Source organism: Penicillium verhagenii (genome assembly GCF_028828195.1).
Source record: "Penicillium verhagenii strain IBT 33310 chromosome Unknown utg000002l_segment0_segment0, whole genome shotgun sequence".
In the NCBI taxonomy this organism is placed as follows: domain Eukaryota; kingdom Fungi; phylum Ascomycota; class Eurotiomycetes; order Eurotiales; family Aspergillaceae; genus Penicillium; species Penicillium verhagenii.
This window is the reverse complement of record NW_026643166.1, coordinates 1,158,401-1,173,722: the sequence shown is the minus strand read 5'-3', so window position 1 is coordinate 1,173,722 and position 15,322 is coordinate 1,158,401. Positions and strand designations below refer to the sequence as shown.

At 47.4% G+C, this 15,322-nt stretch overlaps 5 protein-coding genes across 5 annotated transcripts; 4 read left to right on the top strand and 1 right to left on the bottom strand.

Annotated features, from left to right (window-relative positions):
• Positions 1–831: 831 nt before the first annotated feature.
• On the top strand, positions 832–1,350 carry N7466_000427 (uncharacterized protein; the record flags this gene model as incomplete). Its single annotated transcript, XM_057159825.1, has 1 exon — positions 832–1,350. The coding sequence occupies one exon, from the start codon at positions 832–834 to the stop codon at positions 1,348–1,350; it is 519 nt and encodes a 172-aa protein (XP_057026073.1).
• A 1,862-nt stretch (positions 1,351–3,212) lies between these two features.
• Positions 3,213–4,604, top strand: N7466_000426 (glycoside hydrolase family 43 protein; the record flags this gene model as incomplete). The annotated part of the gene is made up of 2 exons (XM_057159824.1): positions 3,213–3,803; positions 3,864–4,604. 2 exons carry the CDS (start codon positions 3,213–3,215, stop codon positions 4,602–4,604), a joined length of 1,332 nt encoding a protein of 443 aa, XP_057026072.1.
• A 2,831-nt stretch (positions 4,605–7,435) lies between these two features.
• On the top strand, positions 7,436–9,022 carry N7466_000425 (PHD finger domain-containing protein; the record flags this gene model as incomplete). Its single annotated transcript, XM_057159823.1, has 1 exon — positions 7,436–9,022. One exon carries the CDS (start codon positions 7,436–7,438, stop codon positions 9,020–9,022), a length of 1,587 nt encoding a protein of 528 aa, XP_057026071.1.
• Positions 9,023–9,469: 447 nt separating this feature from the next.
• Positions 9,470–10,256, bottom strand: N7466_000424 (class I SAM-dependent methyltransferase; the record flags this gene model as incomplete). The annotated part of the gene is made up of 3 exons (XM_057159822.1): positions 9,470–9,870; positions 9,931–10,167; positions 10,238–10,256. 3 exons carry the CDS (start codon positions 10,254–10,256, stop codon positions 9,470–9,472), a joined length of 657 nt encoding a protein of 218 aa, XP_057026070.1.
• A 1,089-nt stretch (positions 10,257–11,345) lies between these two features.
• Positions 11,346–12,911, top strand: N7466_000423 (homoserine O-acetyltransferase family protein; the record flags this gene model as incomplete). Its single annotated transcript, XM_057159821.1, has 1 exon — positions 11,346–12,911. The coding sequence occupies one exon, from the start codon at positions 11,346–11,348 to the stop codon at positions 12,909–12,911; it is 1,566 nt and encodes a 521-aa protein (XP_057026069.1).
• Between the last annotated feature and the right edge of the window lie 2,411 nt (positions 12,912–15,322).

Sequence of the window (15,322 nt, the reverse complement as noted above, 5' to 3'; positions counted from 1 at the left end):
CCCGAGCCAGTCGGCTACCTGTTTCTACTGGGCAATTTAAGCTCCCAGCGCTGGTCAGACTATCGGGTAGCACACCAATTCTTATCTTGCACAACCAGGTTACATCTGAGGCCGGGCACGCACATGGATGCAGTGTGACCAATACATATGCGCCTTACCCGTACAGCACCCCAGCCCAGGAGCCCTAGAGTGCATTCAATTTGAGATTTCGGAAACGAAAATTCACATATGAGCTTTCATTCACTTTAAATCAGCCAATGTCGGCTTGCTCATGGGCTGGACTAGCCGCCTTACAGGCGATTTGGAAGTAGATCGGACCGAATACAAATCACCTTTTTGGGCAAATTGATAATTGATACTGGGTTGACGATCTGCATCAATTGAAAAAAAAAACATTTCAAGCACCTTTTATCAATGTATTATAGTATTTTCAGAGGTGTACATCATCTCCGATTATTTGACAGTAAGTGGGGAGTTTCAAAATTAAAAGGTATACTCCGTATGCTTTGCCTAATCGGGCTCTTCAAACAAACATTGAAGATCCTCGATCAATTGATGATACTTTAATGCTGGAAACTAACAACCTGAATTGCCGTCTAGAACAGAAGTCACTAGCATGGAGAACATTGACTACTGAGCGAGGGATTTAACTCGCAATTCCACCCAAATAGAGAACTTGAAGCTTAGTTGACCATTGCATCGAGGTGAGGTCATAACATTCGAGAAGTGGCCACCACGAGACCTGAGGCAAATCAAGTCCGTTGAAGAACCTGCAACAAACTTCCCATAACCCAAAGCCCCCAAAACCGCCCTCGAAAAATACCAACCAACATGTCAACCAAACCAGAGCACGAGTTCTCCGGGGCCGCCGGCGAGAATATCCAAGTCTACCTCTTACAATGCAAGCATGCCTGGACAGGAGTGGGCATGTCAGAGGAAGAAAAATCCGAGGCACGAGCCGTAACCGTCTTCAAGGGCCTCCGCGGCGATGCCCGTCTCTTTGTGAATTCACTCAGCACGAGCGACCTGGTGGACTTCACCCAATTGTCGAAGCGGCTGACGGAGCGATTCCCCGTGCGAGCCACGACCGAAGAAGACGACGCCATTCTCAAAAAGGTTTCTGCGCTCAGTCAGAAGGGGAAGAGTCTGTCGGAGTACATTGCCGAGGGTCAAGAGTTGAAGGTTATGGCGCATGGGCCGATGCAAGAAACGCTTGCTAGGAAATGGTGCCAGGGCCTGAATGATCACCAAGTGGCTGCAGCCATTTCAATCAAGATGGCATCGTGGAAGAATGAGGGCCATCTTCATGTCGATTCTGTCATTAGGGAGGCCCGGGAAGCGCTTGGCTAGTCGAGGTTGGGCCTTATATTGGAAGCTTGGCAAGAATGATTCAATGTTTGGAGGTGCGAGGTGCAAGTGCACTAAAATGCCTACAAGAGCCCATGAAAAGCCTTGGCTTCAAATGTTGGTTTCATATTCATCGAGAGTTTTTTTTCGCATTTGCCGCTCGTGAGTCTGCCTGTCTGATTGTTTGGTCGTTTCTGGTTCCTCTTCGGAACATTTGAAGGGTCGCTTGAAAGACATTGTCAGATTAAATATACATAATTCAAAGCTCCAGTTTCTTCATATTATGAATTTTGAATGGACACAGAGGTGGCCTGATGTATTCCATTCTCGGTTGAATACACGTCGCCTCAATTTTGATGAGGTGGAATTGAGGCTATTCACGCTCTGGAGGCTTATAATTTCTACTATACGCAGTACTCGATAAACAATCCAAGCTAGAAAGATGAAAATTCTCGCTTATGGTTCTACGGGTCGGATCGTGTTCGGCAATTAATTTACTACAAAGTCCACATATAAAACAGTGCGCCAAGGAAATTTGTTCTTGAATCTTGATGCGCCAAAAAAACCCCACGTGGGCGCGGAGTCCAGTCTGTGTGGCTCGGAACTCTTGGGAACTTGGCAAAATCTCTGTTCGGTTTCACTCTGTTTTACCTCACGCTTTTGCATACTAGTATCCGGCGGAGTAAATAACTCCGTTCCTTCCATGATTAATACCTCACAGTCCAGATCTCTCTAATATCCATGGGATGCAAGAATACAAACATGATGAATTATGCTGCCTGGGCTTGATCTGGATTTCAAATTGGGTGGGACTCTCGTGTTTTCCCCCACATTTCAGTGGAACCGTGAAACAGTGAGACCCCACGGCAAAGAATCCACATTCTTCCGTGTGAACGAGCAGACGGAGACCATTCTGGACCCTCGCTTGAAAAACAAGTGGTTTATGGTGAACACTGCCTCGGGAAATCATGCACATCAGATTTGCTCGGGGCAAAAATACTGCATAGAAGCGAAAGCGAGGACCTTTCGCCGCACTTTTTGCAGGGTCCTGAACGGATCAACAGGGGAAGGGGCTACGCTATACCTGAAGTAGAAAGCGCTCAGCTGACAGTTCAAGCGCACTGATTGGTTCCACTAAGCCCTTGTCTTGTCAGATCCAAAAGCTTAGCCTTTGGAAGGACACCGTTCCATTGCGTCCAAGGCCTCAGCCTCAGACAATAGGGATCAAGGGTCCATGGATTCCTGCCCGTATCCGTGTGCTTCCTTGTCGTTTTTGTCTTGATATCTTGATGCTTCACCGAACCACAAAGACATGAAGCGATCTTCAAATTAGAGTTGGTGAAATTAACATCTCTGTGTGATTGGGGGTGTCTAGGTGCCACCACAGCCGAAGGGGATCCCCATCTTCATAGTCTGTTCTATGGGTCTGCCTACGGAGTACTCTTTTTCCCAAACCTTAGACCCCGTGGGCATTCAAATGTTGCCCCAACTGCAGCCAATGGGTGGCGCGTCGGCCCTTATGACCCATTTTGCGGCACTTTCTCCCGCTAACTTTAACCGTCAGCCGTGTCTGCTCTGTGCACTTTGTATAAGTAAAATAAAAAAAGTCGCCCGCTCACTTTGCGACACAGTTTTGGAACTTTTTTTTCTCACCATCTGTTTGGCCCCCAGGATCGACAAAGACCCTATAGGTGGAGACATGGATCGGTAGCCTTGTCAATCCGCAGCCAGATCTATTCATAGTCGGCTCATATTTTGTCAAGCTTACCCCCCCATCAGAGCTTTTGCTCATTTATCATTATCTCAAGACGTTGAAATTTTCGACTTTGTTTACTCAAAAAGAACATTGAATTTCTTTGATAGCCATGAAGATTCCCGGTCTTTCATTTCCTGGGCACCAGAATGACCCTGAATCTACACAACCACCGCCATCCCCTCTATCGACTGAAGGAGAAGCAAACAGCTCTATAACGAATTACACGGGCTTCGAATCGAAGCCATTGCAGGATATTGAAGGCGGACAGAAGAAGGGATTTTTTTCAAGACCATGGACTCCGCGGCGAATTGCGTTTTTCAGCGCCCTTGGCGTCTTGGGATTAGCTCTTATTGCACTTGTGATTGCCCTTCCAGTTGTTCTCACGAGGCATCATACCAGCTACCCGGGGGAGTGGGAGCCAAGTGGGTCAAGCCATGGCTATACCAGCTATACTATCAAGGAAAATGCACCCATTTACGCGATTCATGACTTCCCCGACCCGGGCCTTGTCGAGCACAATGGAACATGGTATGCATTTGGGACAAACCCAAGAAAGAACGACCCAGATACAATCCACATACCCGTTGCCACATCGACAAACTTTGTCAATTGGACTCTACACGAGGGCTACGACGCGATGCCGACCGTTCCCACTTGGCAGAGGAAGGTGAATACCTGGGCTCCGGCTGTGATCCAACGAGTAAGTCGTTATACTATAATATGATTCTTCAGCAAGTACTTTTCCTGACATGCCACTCAGGACGATGGTAAATTTGTTCTTTATTATTCAGGTGAATCAACAGAGTTCGCCCCACACCACTGTATCGGAGCAGCAGTCTCGAATGGAACCGACCCAGTAGGACCATACACGCCCGTCAATGAAACATTCGCTTGCCCACACAAATACGGCGGTGCTATCGATCCTTCCCCCTTCAGAGACGCCGACGGCAAGCTCTACGTCGTCTACAAGGGTGATGGCAATAGTGTTGGATCCGGAGGTGCCTGCGGCAACAGTAACTCACCCAAAAAGCCCGTACCGATCTTCTTGCAGGAGGTCGAGAGCGACGGCCTGACCAAAGTCGGCGACCCGGTGATCATCCTCGACATCAACAAGACAGATGGACCACTAGTCGAAGCACCCAACTTGATACGCCCTGACAACGGCACTTACTACCTCTCCTTCTCCTCCCATTGCTTTACCTCTCTGGGCTACAATGTGAAGTATGCTCATTCGAAGTCGATCAAGGGTCCCTACACGAGGGCGGATCGGCCATTACTTCAGACGGATGACTTCGGCCTAAAAGCACCTGGTGGTGCAACTATATCACCTGATGGTCAGCGGATGGTCTTTCATGCAAACTGTGATGGTTGGCGGTGCATGTACGCTGCAGCCCTGGATATTCGTTCTGACAATGACACCATTGTTCTGTCGGCGTTGACATACGAGACTTTGGTGTCCACGAACTCGACAAAATCCACCAATTCTACCGCAAGCTCCTGAAAAGGTTTAAAGGCTGCCCCAATCATGAGTTTCTTTTTTATCTGCCTTACTGCATTGGCATAGCGTTTTTCAATTGTCTTTTTTTTGTTCTGCGTATCGAAAAGATACGAACATGTCATTAGCGTTCAACCTGCAACCGAGCGAGGCGTTCCGGCATACCATGGGAAATGAATCGATATTAAATCAAAAAGACTGTTATATCAAAAGGCTTACCCAGAATTCAATTAAAAATATTTCATCGGGAACGTACCTTGGAATCACATCATATAATAAGCGACACCGAATCCTTCCGTGATAAAGCTGTATTAGGTACCATTGCAAGCCTTGGTGTAGCAAGCAGCCGAATAATCATCTCCATAAGCTTGACTTCATCCGTAGACCATACCAGCCATGTCTAGCAGGCGCACTTGTAGGAGTCACTAGAAACCTTCTTAAATTGGGTTTTCGCAGCCTTTTGATTTGAGCTGGCGCCAACCTCGTCTTGCAAGCACCGACATGTGAATGGTACGCAAAATCAATTGATTTGTAGCTCCAACTAGTACGTTTCTCGATGCCGGTGCGGTTTGATTCAGTCAAAAATGATGGTTTACCACCAGTATAGTAGCCATTCACGTAGAAGTCGTCAGCACGGATTGCGCTGTTCCAGAAGTACCTGGGCATTGTTGGCCCAACGACCAGACTGCCCGTTGAATCCATCAGTTTGGAGATCCAATGACATTGATTCAACGCCAACGGACTCGTCTTCACGCTTGGTTGTCTTGATTTAAAGTATACTAGACTCTTTTGTGATCTCTTTTTCTGAACGCAACACCATTAGAGCGCACCGAGGTCTGAATTGATTTTAGTGAAAGTGTTTTCCACATACATAGGCAGGATACCCTTAGCGTAGAGTAGACACGCGGCCCTTAGCACTGCGGATTGACTTACTATATGCGTCTGATGGCCGGCATTAGTCCTGGTCTTTTGAGCAATCTGTTTGATTTGAAGAGCCAAAGAGAACTTTGAATGATCCAGAAGATGACTACTTGTTCGAATAATCGAATCCACATGGTTGAGTGCCCTTTCTAGAAGACAGGAAGTTAAGGTCATTGATGTGTACTAGATAGCTAGGTAGTGGGCGGTGGTTATGCCCTTTATCAATTGAACTAAGACTAACTAACTATGCCTTGATTATAGACCCACTTTATAAGCTAGAGATCTTAGTATAGAGTGAACACGCGGCCCTTGGCGCTAAAGATTGGCTTATGCGTATTTGATAGTATTAGTGCCGGGCTTCTGAGAACCGCTTTTTGCTTTTAAGAGCCAAAGAGATACTCGACTGTATCATAGGTATAAGAGGTTTAGTCTTTGGAAAAGTTGAATTCAGACAGCTGAGTACCGTCCTAGAAGACAGAGTGTTATAGTCATTAATGTATGGACAGCTACTACATGTAGGTACCTAGGCAGCGCGCCCTATGTTTGTTTAACTAATCGGGACTACAGAGTGCTCTGATCAATCGGTAGACCCCCTCACCAGTGGCGGGATCCACTTGATTCACCTACGTAGCTTTGTTTTCACGGAAACTCGCCGTCAACCGTCCGAGGCAAAAGGAAAAAGAGATAAAGATATTGATTGCTTAAATATTTGCCGTTTCCTTCCGTTGAAATTAGGTCGTTCCAAATACCATACCACACAATCTCAGCAAACCGAAGGTCATTCCGCAATCACCATAATGGCCAAACGCTCTTTTCTCGAGTCGTAAGCACCCAAATATAACATTGAACATGCATCATACCAAGGTACCAAAGCTAAGCAGCTTCGCAGAGTTCTGATTATTGCCAATTTCGTCATATTCAATAAGGAATTCTTCCTTAGCTGCACCTTTGCATGGATAGTGGCATTTCTTATCCCTCAGACACGCCAAGTCCTTTCGACCATTCTACTCCGAGTGTATCGCTATTTTCGATTATACCCGATTCGATTCTGGGTAATATTCTACTGCTTCGCGTTTTCATCGATATTTCTTCTTCTTCATTTTGGTGTGGTGTCTGCGCCTCCTATGGCAGAAGTGATTTATATTAAGCTCAATTCGACGAATGGAGCAGAAACTCGCATCACCCCCCAGGAGTACAGCAGTCTATCGTCACAGCAGATGAAAGCAAGTGGATTGTCGGAGTCTGAATGGGCTAGAGCTCAAGCTGAAGAGATCTCTGCATACCGTGCCTCTAAAGATTATCATCAGGTGCATCATATGTCGGAGCATCCTCAAACATCTACGATCCCTACAGCAAGAGTGGACTTTCTGCTATAGGCCCCAGGTGCCTGAATACCAGCACTCAAGTGCTCAAGTCAAAGCCATTGTTCAGTGTTACGCCGAATGGTCTGCAAATTTTGGAAGAATTCAATGTTTAACATAAAAAATTTTGGATATATTGATTTTTAGCACCAGTGGTGTTGGGGTTCCTCGTGTCCAACGTAGATTGGCTCGCTTGGAAGTCCTTACTACCTGTTGTCTTCAAATGTTGCTGCAAATAAAAATTGCTATCTACTCAGTCATGCTCACCCTTTGTATGACCTTCTTGATGTGGAATGTTGACAGGTCTGATTCCGGTTTTCTGCGACCAGTTGACGCGATATTGATTTTGAACGTAAATCCGAAAAGTGGAGGGCTTAGAAATTTTCTTCCTTTTCGTTCTGAACGGGTTGGCTCAACCTGATGTCCACCAAATTCCAGCCCCTTAGGGCTTTCCCACCGACATATCTTTTCACACCTCGTGTGTATTATGTATACTCCGCTTATAACGAAGATCGAACTTTCACTCGCATTACCTGAACCATAATCAAGTGCGGTATGAGATTCGGAAGACGGCCTCGGACAGAGGCAGCGGGGGCGTGGAATCTGCGAATAAATGGTGAGCAATCATGGAAGCCCTGGGGTGTTGGCCTTGAGCGCAGGCTAAGAAGAACAGAAAAATGGTACCGCTCGCGTCTTCTTAAAGTGAACCTGGACGACAAGGAAATCCACCGCAAGGTTAAGGAGATCTTTGAGAATCGCGACCAAATTGATCTGGATGGATGGATCGAGGTCCCATTTGCTCATCCACTCCTATCGAGTTTCCATCGCTCAGTCACTATCGACCTGGACATGGATATGATAATGGTCCGAGTTTGGAATGCTATCCAAGATGGGCCCCGGACGATGAAAACCTTCAAGGCTCATCTTACCACTGTCTATAACAGTCCTATATTTTCCCTTGAGGATTGGAGCCAAGAAGCTCCTCAGTTCCCTCAGCTGGCAAGTACTACCTTGAACAAAACAACTTCCATTGTCACGAAGGTATTATCGCGCCTCAACATAGAGCTTCCCACTGCTATGTTCGAACTTCAGCAGCGATTCTTTATTGATTTTGTCCTGATATGGAGGGACTGGATTGATGATCCTTTGACTTGGAATCTTGCCAACCCGGCATTTTATGCCTTTTCGAGGGCTTTTCTTCACCTCGCGGCTTGGGACTTCGAGATATCGCAAGATCCAAGGGGCCACCCAATAAGGCCAGAGTCTTTTCCCGAGTGGAAATATCCAAATGCTGACATATATTGGTTTCATGGATTACTAGTGGTCCTAGAGGGAGACGTCCGCTCTCCTGACTCCGTTCACCTAGCTATTGAGCGGGCTAGGATGCTTCTTCCCAACGCCCAATTTCAACACCGACGGAAAGTCCACTGTGTTCTCCTCTCACCAATGGATGTTGTTCTTATCGAGCTTTCGCAACACACGATAACTAGTACAAGGCCGTTTCCGATAGTCACCAATCTCGCGGCCTTGGAAGGCTCCCCTGGATTTCGGCTTCTAGCACAAGTATTCTCTACAACGCGCTGGAAAGAGGACTACAATTTCAGGGAGAATTGGGCCTCTCGACTTCCGCCGGAAATTCTCACTATTATCCTGGATCAATCGGCGCCAAAGGATACTGTGGCACTTGCTCAAGCTTCATTCGCATTTGAAGAATCATACTATGCATCATTACCGCAACTGTCTTACATCAAAGGGATAGAAAATATGTTTCTTTCTGTCCCTTGCTGCGAGAAACGCGCTGGGCTAGAAAATGGACTTTTATGTTCCCAATGCTTGACATGGCAGCATCGAGGTTGTACTGATCCTAAATACCTCAATGACGACGATTTCATTTGTCTATCCTGCCAAGTGGAACCTACTGGCTTGAAACTTGAGCCCGGCGGAATTCATCAATCAAGTTATGACCTCAAACGGAGACTACATTACGCCAGAACTAACAGCCGGTTAACGGCACCACGCTTATGTTTTAGAAAGGCTGGGGGATGGTACTCTGGCGGGTTCAATTTTGTGATACGCCATAACGGGATGTTTTCAGGGCTTGCTTATCTCTACTACCCCCATGATAAACAAACATTAGCATGATATAGTTATAGGATTGATTGATTGATTATTCATTCACGGATCTGTCATCCGCAAGGCCGATTTGCCGGCAGACCTCTATAGGGCAGTCGGAACAACTACTTACATGACACGATGCAAGAACAAATTAATATCCAGCGCTCGTCTTTCGCTGCCATTCTCCCCCTTCGAAATTCTTTATTCAAAAATCATATGCGTAGTAAGTGACCGGTGTTGTTATAACCACATGAGGGGCGGGGGTGTTTGGGAAAGAGGCTTCCGAGTGTGTTACTAGTTACTAGGCATACATGGCAACCCCGCCAGAATGTGCCTGATCCTGGGTGTTTCGAACCTTGGAAACAGGACAGCTGCACCACAAGAAAGTTTCATATTGACGAGGGTTTTCAACCTCCTTAGTTAAATACCTCTGTAATTTCGAAATGGGTGTTTTTATCGCTATTCCGCGATTCGTTACTGTTTCCGACCGATAACAGTGTATCTGGTAAAGGCCAAGTATGATCCATCTCGTGTCTCCTTGGCAGCCTGGTTCAGCATTTGCTTGAACATTGCAGCTACATCTTTGTCGCCTTCCTTACTTCTTGCAAGGACTTCCGTAGCCAGCAGTCCGCATTCATGCCAGGATAACGCTAGGTGTGGTGGGCACTCTTTAGCATCGCATTCAACTGCTTCAAACTGCTTCTTGGCGAACAAGCCGGGGAGTTTAGGTACCCAAGCCGGACGAAGTCTGTCATCATTACCCTGAAACATTTTCAGCAACTTGAGCTGTGCATCGGCCTCAATCTCTGGCCTGATTTTCTCCAATCGACATGAATTTACGTCCATGTCTGTCCATTGCAGGTATCCGCCCGGTTCTATATAGATGAGGTCAACTCAGCTCGATCGAGAAAGCAGAAATCCAAGGCTCAACTTACTGAGAAGCTTAGCCAGATTGTCAAGGACATGTTCTAGATCTGGCTCTTGAAGAACAAAGGCGAAGAATCGGACATGAACCACATCGTAGACGCCAATTAAGTGCTCTGGCACGTCTTCTTTAATATCCCATAAATTAAACTTGACATTGTCCGGGAGCAATTCCGGCAGCGGTGTAGCATCAAGGGAGATATCCAATCCATCTAGTCTGACCGAGCTTGGAAACTTTCCGACTTGATCTGTGAGCCATGTTCTACAAAAGATTAACAGACTTCTCGGCGAGCGAAATAAAATCCCGAATGATCTTACCCAGTACCTGTGCCCACATCTACAATGCTCAAATTCGTTGATTTAGTGGGGATTGATGGATGAATGTGATATCCGAAGAGCTGCACAGCGAGATAGTGCTGTAAATTAATTCTGTACATTCTTCTTTAGTTTCCATGTGTTTGATCACATGATCTGTGATTCTGTACTCTCACTCCATCTCTGTAGATAGCTCTTCTCTTCCTTCTCTTCTTCTTTCTCTCCTCGCACCACTCAATACTATCGCATTGCGTTCTTGCCCTCCTTTCCCTTGTAGACTCGATTCCTCGTGTCTGTTCACGATGTTGGCTTGCTTTGGAGTTGGATGAGTTACCGGTTGTTGTCCAGGTAGTCCCTGGTAAAGACGTAATCTTTTGCAGATGACATTGTTCCTTGCTTGGCGAATTACAAGGGAGTTGTAGTTTTTAATAGACACGGCGGATGGTTTAGCGACTTTTGTTTTCTTGACAGGAGCGATCATCCAATATGCCCAAAAAAATTCAAAAAAATTCAAAAAAATTTAGACCCAAAGAACGAAACGTTAAGAGAATAAAACAGAAGGAAGCTTTATTTATAGCACGATCAGGCCGTTCAGCCTTGTGCTTGACTACTATGTATATGAACCTCAAAGATCTGCGGGGTATTGACGTAACACGTTGGTGGCTTGAGGGCCATTTTCTTCGTTCAAGCTGCTGAGTGGTGAATTGTAACATTGAACTGGACCCAAACAGATCCTTGCAACTCGGCTCCTTTTCCAATATTGATTGGTTCTATCATATCTCATCTTACATGAATTCGCGGCGCTCTCCGGTCTGAAATTTGCGGACCTAGGTCCACAGCCTTAGGTCTACGGTCACCGTCTACCCAAGCTGTCAATTCGTCATATTCTAGATGTAAATTAGTAATCCACTGGAGCTGTATAGATGTGGGCCCGGGGAAACGGCCAGTTTCCGACCAATCAGCGCAAATAAAGATGACGCCATGCCGGTGACCATGCCTGAGGCGATAAGATCTTCTCTCCGCCTGCGCAATCGGGCAATATACTATGCGCTTAAAGAGCTGCCCGCGGCGAACAGTTTCTTGCTCACATCAAATCCCTAATATTGCTGCAATGCGTTCACTTCAGAGCGCTGCTCGCTCAGCCTCGCGCACACTTCGTGCCTCACAATGGCGACCCAGTGAGTCGACATCGTTGCTCACCGGCGCTCGTCGGCCGTTATCGGCGCATCCCCGAATGCTGCATGCCGTGTCGCCGCGAAAGAGCCCATCAGCTACAGCGAAGGACTCGTCCAATCCCGCCATGTCGTTCCCGTGTCTCGATGCCCAGGAGGCAAAATCCGCTATGCTTAATGCTCGATCCCTTGAATCCGGACCCGAACCTTCGTACACTACCGGTCAACATGAAAGCTTTCATTGTGACCAGCCGCTGCTTCTAGACTGGGGCGGCGTGCTGCCGGAATTTGACATTGCCTATGAAACATGGGGTCAACTGAATGGCGATAAGAGCAATGCGATCCTATTGCACACTGGATTGTCAGCCTCGAGCCACGCCCATAGCACTGCGTCAAACCCGAAGCCTGGCTGGTGGGAGAAGTTCATTGGACCCGGTCTGCCTCTGGACACCGATAAGTACTTTGTCATTTGCACAAATGTGTTGGGAGGCTGCTATGGTAGCACGGGACCTTCCTCAAAGGATCCTTCCGACGGCGAGCGATACGCAACACGGTTCCCAATCCTCACGATAGACGACATGGTACGGGCTCAGTTCCGTATTCTTGACGGCCTGGGTATTCAGAAGCTGGCTGCCTCTGTCGGATCCAGTATGGGAGGAATGCAAAGCTTGGCAGCTGGTGTGCTGTTCCCTGAGCGCGTGGATAAGATCGTCAGCATCAGCGGCTGTGCTCGCAGCCACCCATACAGCATTGCCATGCGACACACTCAGCGACAGGTATTGATGATGGATCCCCACTGGGCCCGTGGCTTCTACTACGACGCCATCCCCCCGCATTCCGGTATGAAGCTGGCGCGTGAGATTGCCACTGTCACCTACCGCAGCGGACCGGAGTGGGAACAGCGATTCGGCCGTCGCCGTGCCGACCCCAGCAAACAGCCTGCTCTGTGCCCCGACTTCCTCATTGAGACCTATCTCGACCACGCTGGTGAGAAGTTCTGCTTGGAGTACGACCCCAACAGTCTTCTTTACGTATCCAAGGCCATGGACCTTTTCGACCTCGGCCATGCCCACCAAACTGAAACTCGTCTTCGTCGTGCAGACGGCGAGACTCGCATTGCTCAGGGTGATATGTCATCGGGTGTCATAGATTCCTCTTGCAGCTTGACTTTGCCTGACAAGCCATACGAGGAACAGCCCGAGGCCACTGCCTCCGTGCCGCCCGCTGATCGGTCCGTTGCCTCGCAGGAAACTGAAGGACCTCCTCCTGACCTGATTGCTGGTCTATCGCCGCTGAAGAACCACCCTGTCCTTGTCATGGGTGTTGCTAGCGACATTCTGTTCCCTGCATGGCAACAACGGGAGATCGCTGAGACCCTTCGCGCTGGCGGCAACAAGAACGTTGAGCACATTGAGCTTGGCGAGGATCTCTCGTTGTTTGGCCACGATACCTTCTTGCTTGACCTGAAGAACATTGGCGGTGCACTTGGACGCTTCCTGAAATAGGTTGTCTTATAATTCGAGTATTGAATGGGGTTGCGGTTGCCTAGCTTCGAGGGTGGAACAACATTGGTGCCGTTATGATTTTCCTGTATATAGTCTTGCAGCGTGCGATGACCACAAAATGCATTAGCGGGCGTTCTTTAGTGTGCAATAATACACTCCTCTACTTTTAATTCAACGCCTGGCAGATTGGTTAAGCCCAGCTAGGTTGGGACTTGAACAGTCACGTCTTTGTATGCTAATAAGGTGCACATCGGAAGACTTCAATGTTACGATCCTTATACGCACATGCATATGGCAAGAACCAACAACTTTCGACCAAAAGAATGGATATGAAAAATGCAACCTGAATAAATGTAACAAATAGTTGAATTGCTTTAAGACCCGATAAATACAAATTGCAAGGAGCGAGATGAAAAAGAACATGAGAACGCATCACGACAATCGATCAGTTTATAACCCTCAGAAAAGCTCTCGTCTCGTCAACAGCATCCATCAGAATCTGAAAATCATAAGATCTTCAAGACAGCGATGCCTGCAGAATTGGCTTAATGTCCGTCTAAGACAGACTCATCACTGGGCAAAACACAAATACAAGAGCAACCATGCCGTAACAAAGACCTCGAAGGGTTGAAAAACATCATTCAGTACCCACACATCCAAAGGCAGATCAGACAGGGGTACTCGATCGACATCTGCGCGGCTGAAGCGTCACAAGGACGAACAACCCCCCCCCCATCTAAAAAAAAACCTCAATATCTACGAATGGCGAAAAGGATCAGGATGCGTTCCAAGGCTAGGAAGGAAGATTGCGAGGGCCGGGGACATCCTGAATATAAGTCCGTCTGACTTGTCTCTGACGATTCCAAATGCTTGAATGTCCAAAAATGACTCTTTTGATGTTGATTAGTAGTTTGTTTCACACGCTAGATTGTAAAAGAAGAGAAGATAAGAAATGTCAATGTAATTCGATTGGGGGAAATACAAGCCTCTAGTATTATGGCACACCCTCAGATTGAAAACTACCTATTGTCACTCGTCATCGACTTGCTCGACGCCGTTGCCTTGAGAGGTATACAGACGGAGCATAATATACGTAGCCTCGGAGTGTTGCGACGGATATTGTCGTCATTGGGTGGCAATGCAAGAGGCGAAGTGATTCAAGGAGGTTTGAACAGCGTTTCCATCGGAGAACGCAGTTGGGATTGACGAAAGACATGATGCCAATTAGCGGTGACTGGCAAGAAATTGGATCACGTATCAAGAATAGTGAAGATATGTCGATTGCGTAGATCTGTAGCGTAGATTGCGGTTCTGTTGTATGTACATTTGGTGTTAAACAAGATTAGCAGGTCAAGTTGATTTCAAGCCAACACAACGAAGGCGATGGCAGGGTATCAAGAGGCCAAAAAGGGGGGCAGTCTCTAAGATCTCTGTTCATTACTCAGTCATTTACCCAGCAAGTGTCTCCTTCCACTTACAGTTCAGACAAGCTGACTGAGGGATGGAGTCCACTGCCCCAGGTTCCCGGGCAGGGTATCGTGAGAAGCTCTTGAATGTGTGGGTTATCATCATTGAGACAGGGAAATAGAGTTTTTAACTGGGCTCTTGAGCATCATGATCTTAGACCTGCGACCGAGGCTACCCAGGGCTTCGAAGATACAATCGCGCCGATCATGCCTGCGCTCCCGTGTGGCATTTCCGATGCATCAACCGGCAATGTCTGACCCATCCAGTCGATCATCGGTCAAAGCTCCCTCAGCTTGCCGAGTAGGATGTGGGATTCGTCGAACACAAAGTGATCAAGTTATTGTACGCCAGGTTGGCGGACCAGGAAGTTTTCACCACTGTGGCCTCCGGGGGTGACCGGGACCTTCCAGTTCTGTCACAGTGCGCGATCAACAGGAGCAGATCGTGTTCGACGAGCGCCACATTTTACTCAGCGAACATAAGTTGTGGGTGTCATGATGGGAAAAACAGCGAGGCGATCGTGCTGTTGCCAGCTGACCTGTAGCAGCCTTGCGCTAGAGATAGCCGGACAATTTTCTGAACCGGGGTTAGTCAAGGAGCCATTCTATGGCGAAGTTGAGTCCTTTTATATGAAGATTGCGGTATAATGGAAAGCTGAGCATAATTGCTGCGTGAAGAGGCACGCGTCGCAGGAGGAGTTGCTGGTGTCGTGTAATTTGGTGTTCGCGCGCGCTGACACGTGACCAAATTAGTAATCCACGGATTAAGACCTACGCACCCAGCCTATCAGTGGAGAATGGGTCCGACTCCTGATTCTCAGGTTGATACAAGTTACAACTACTATCTTTGTTACAAAATAATCTCCGCTGATCCTTGGCCATCGGCTTGGTCATTGAGTGTTTACCTCAATTCATAAAAACATCGAACATACTCCAGCACCTAAG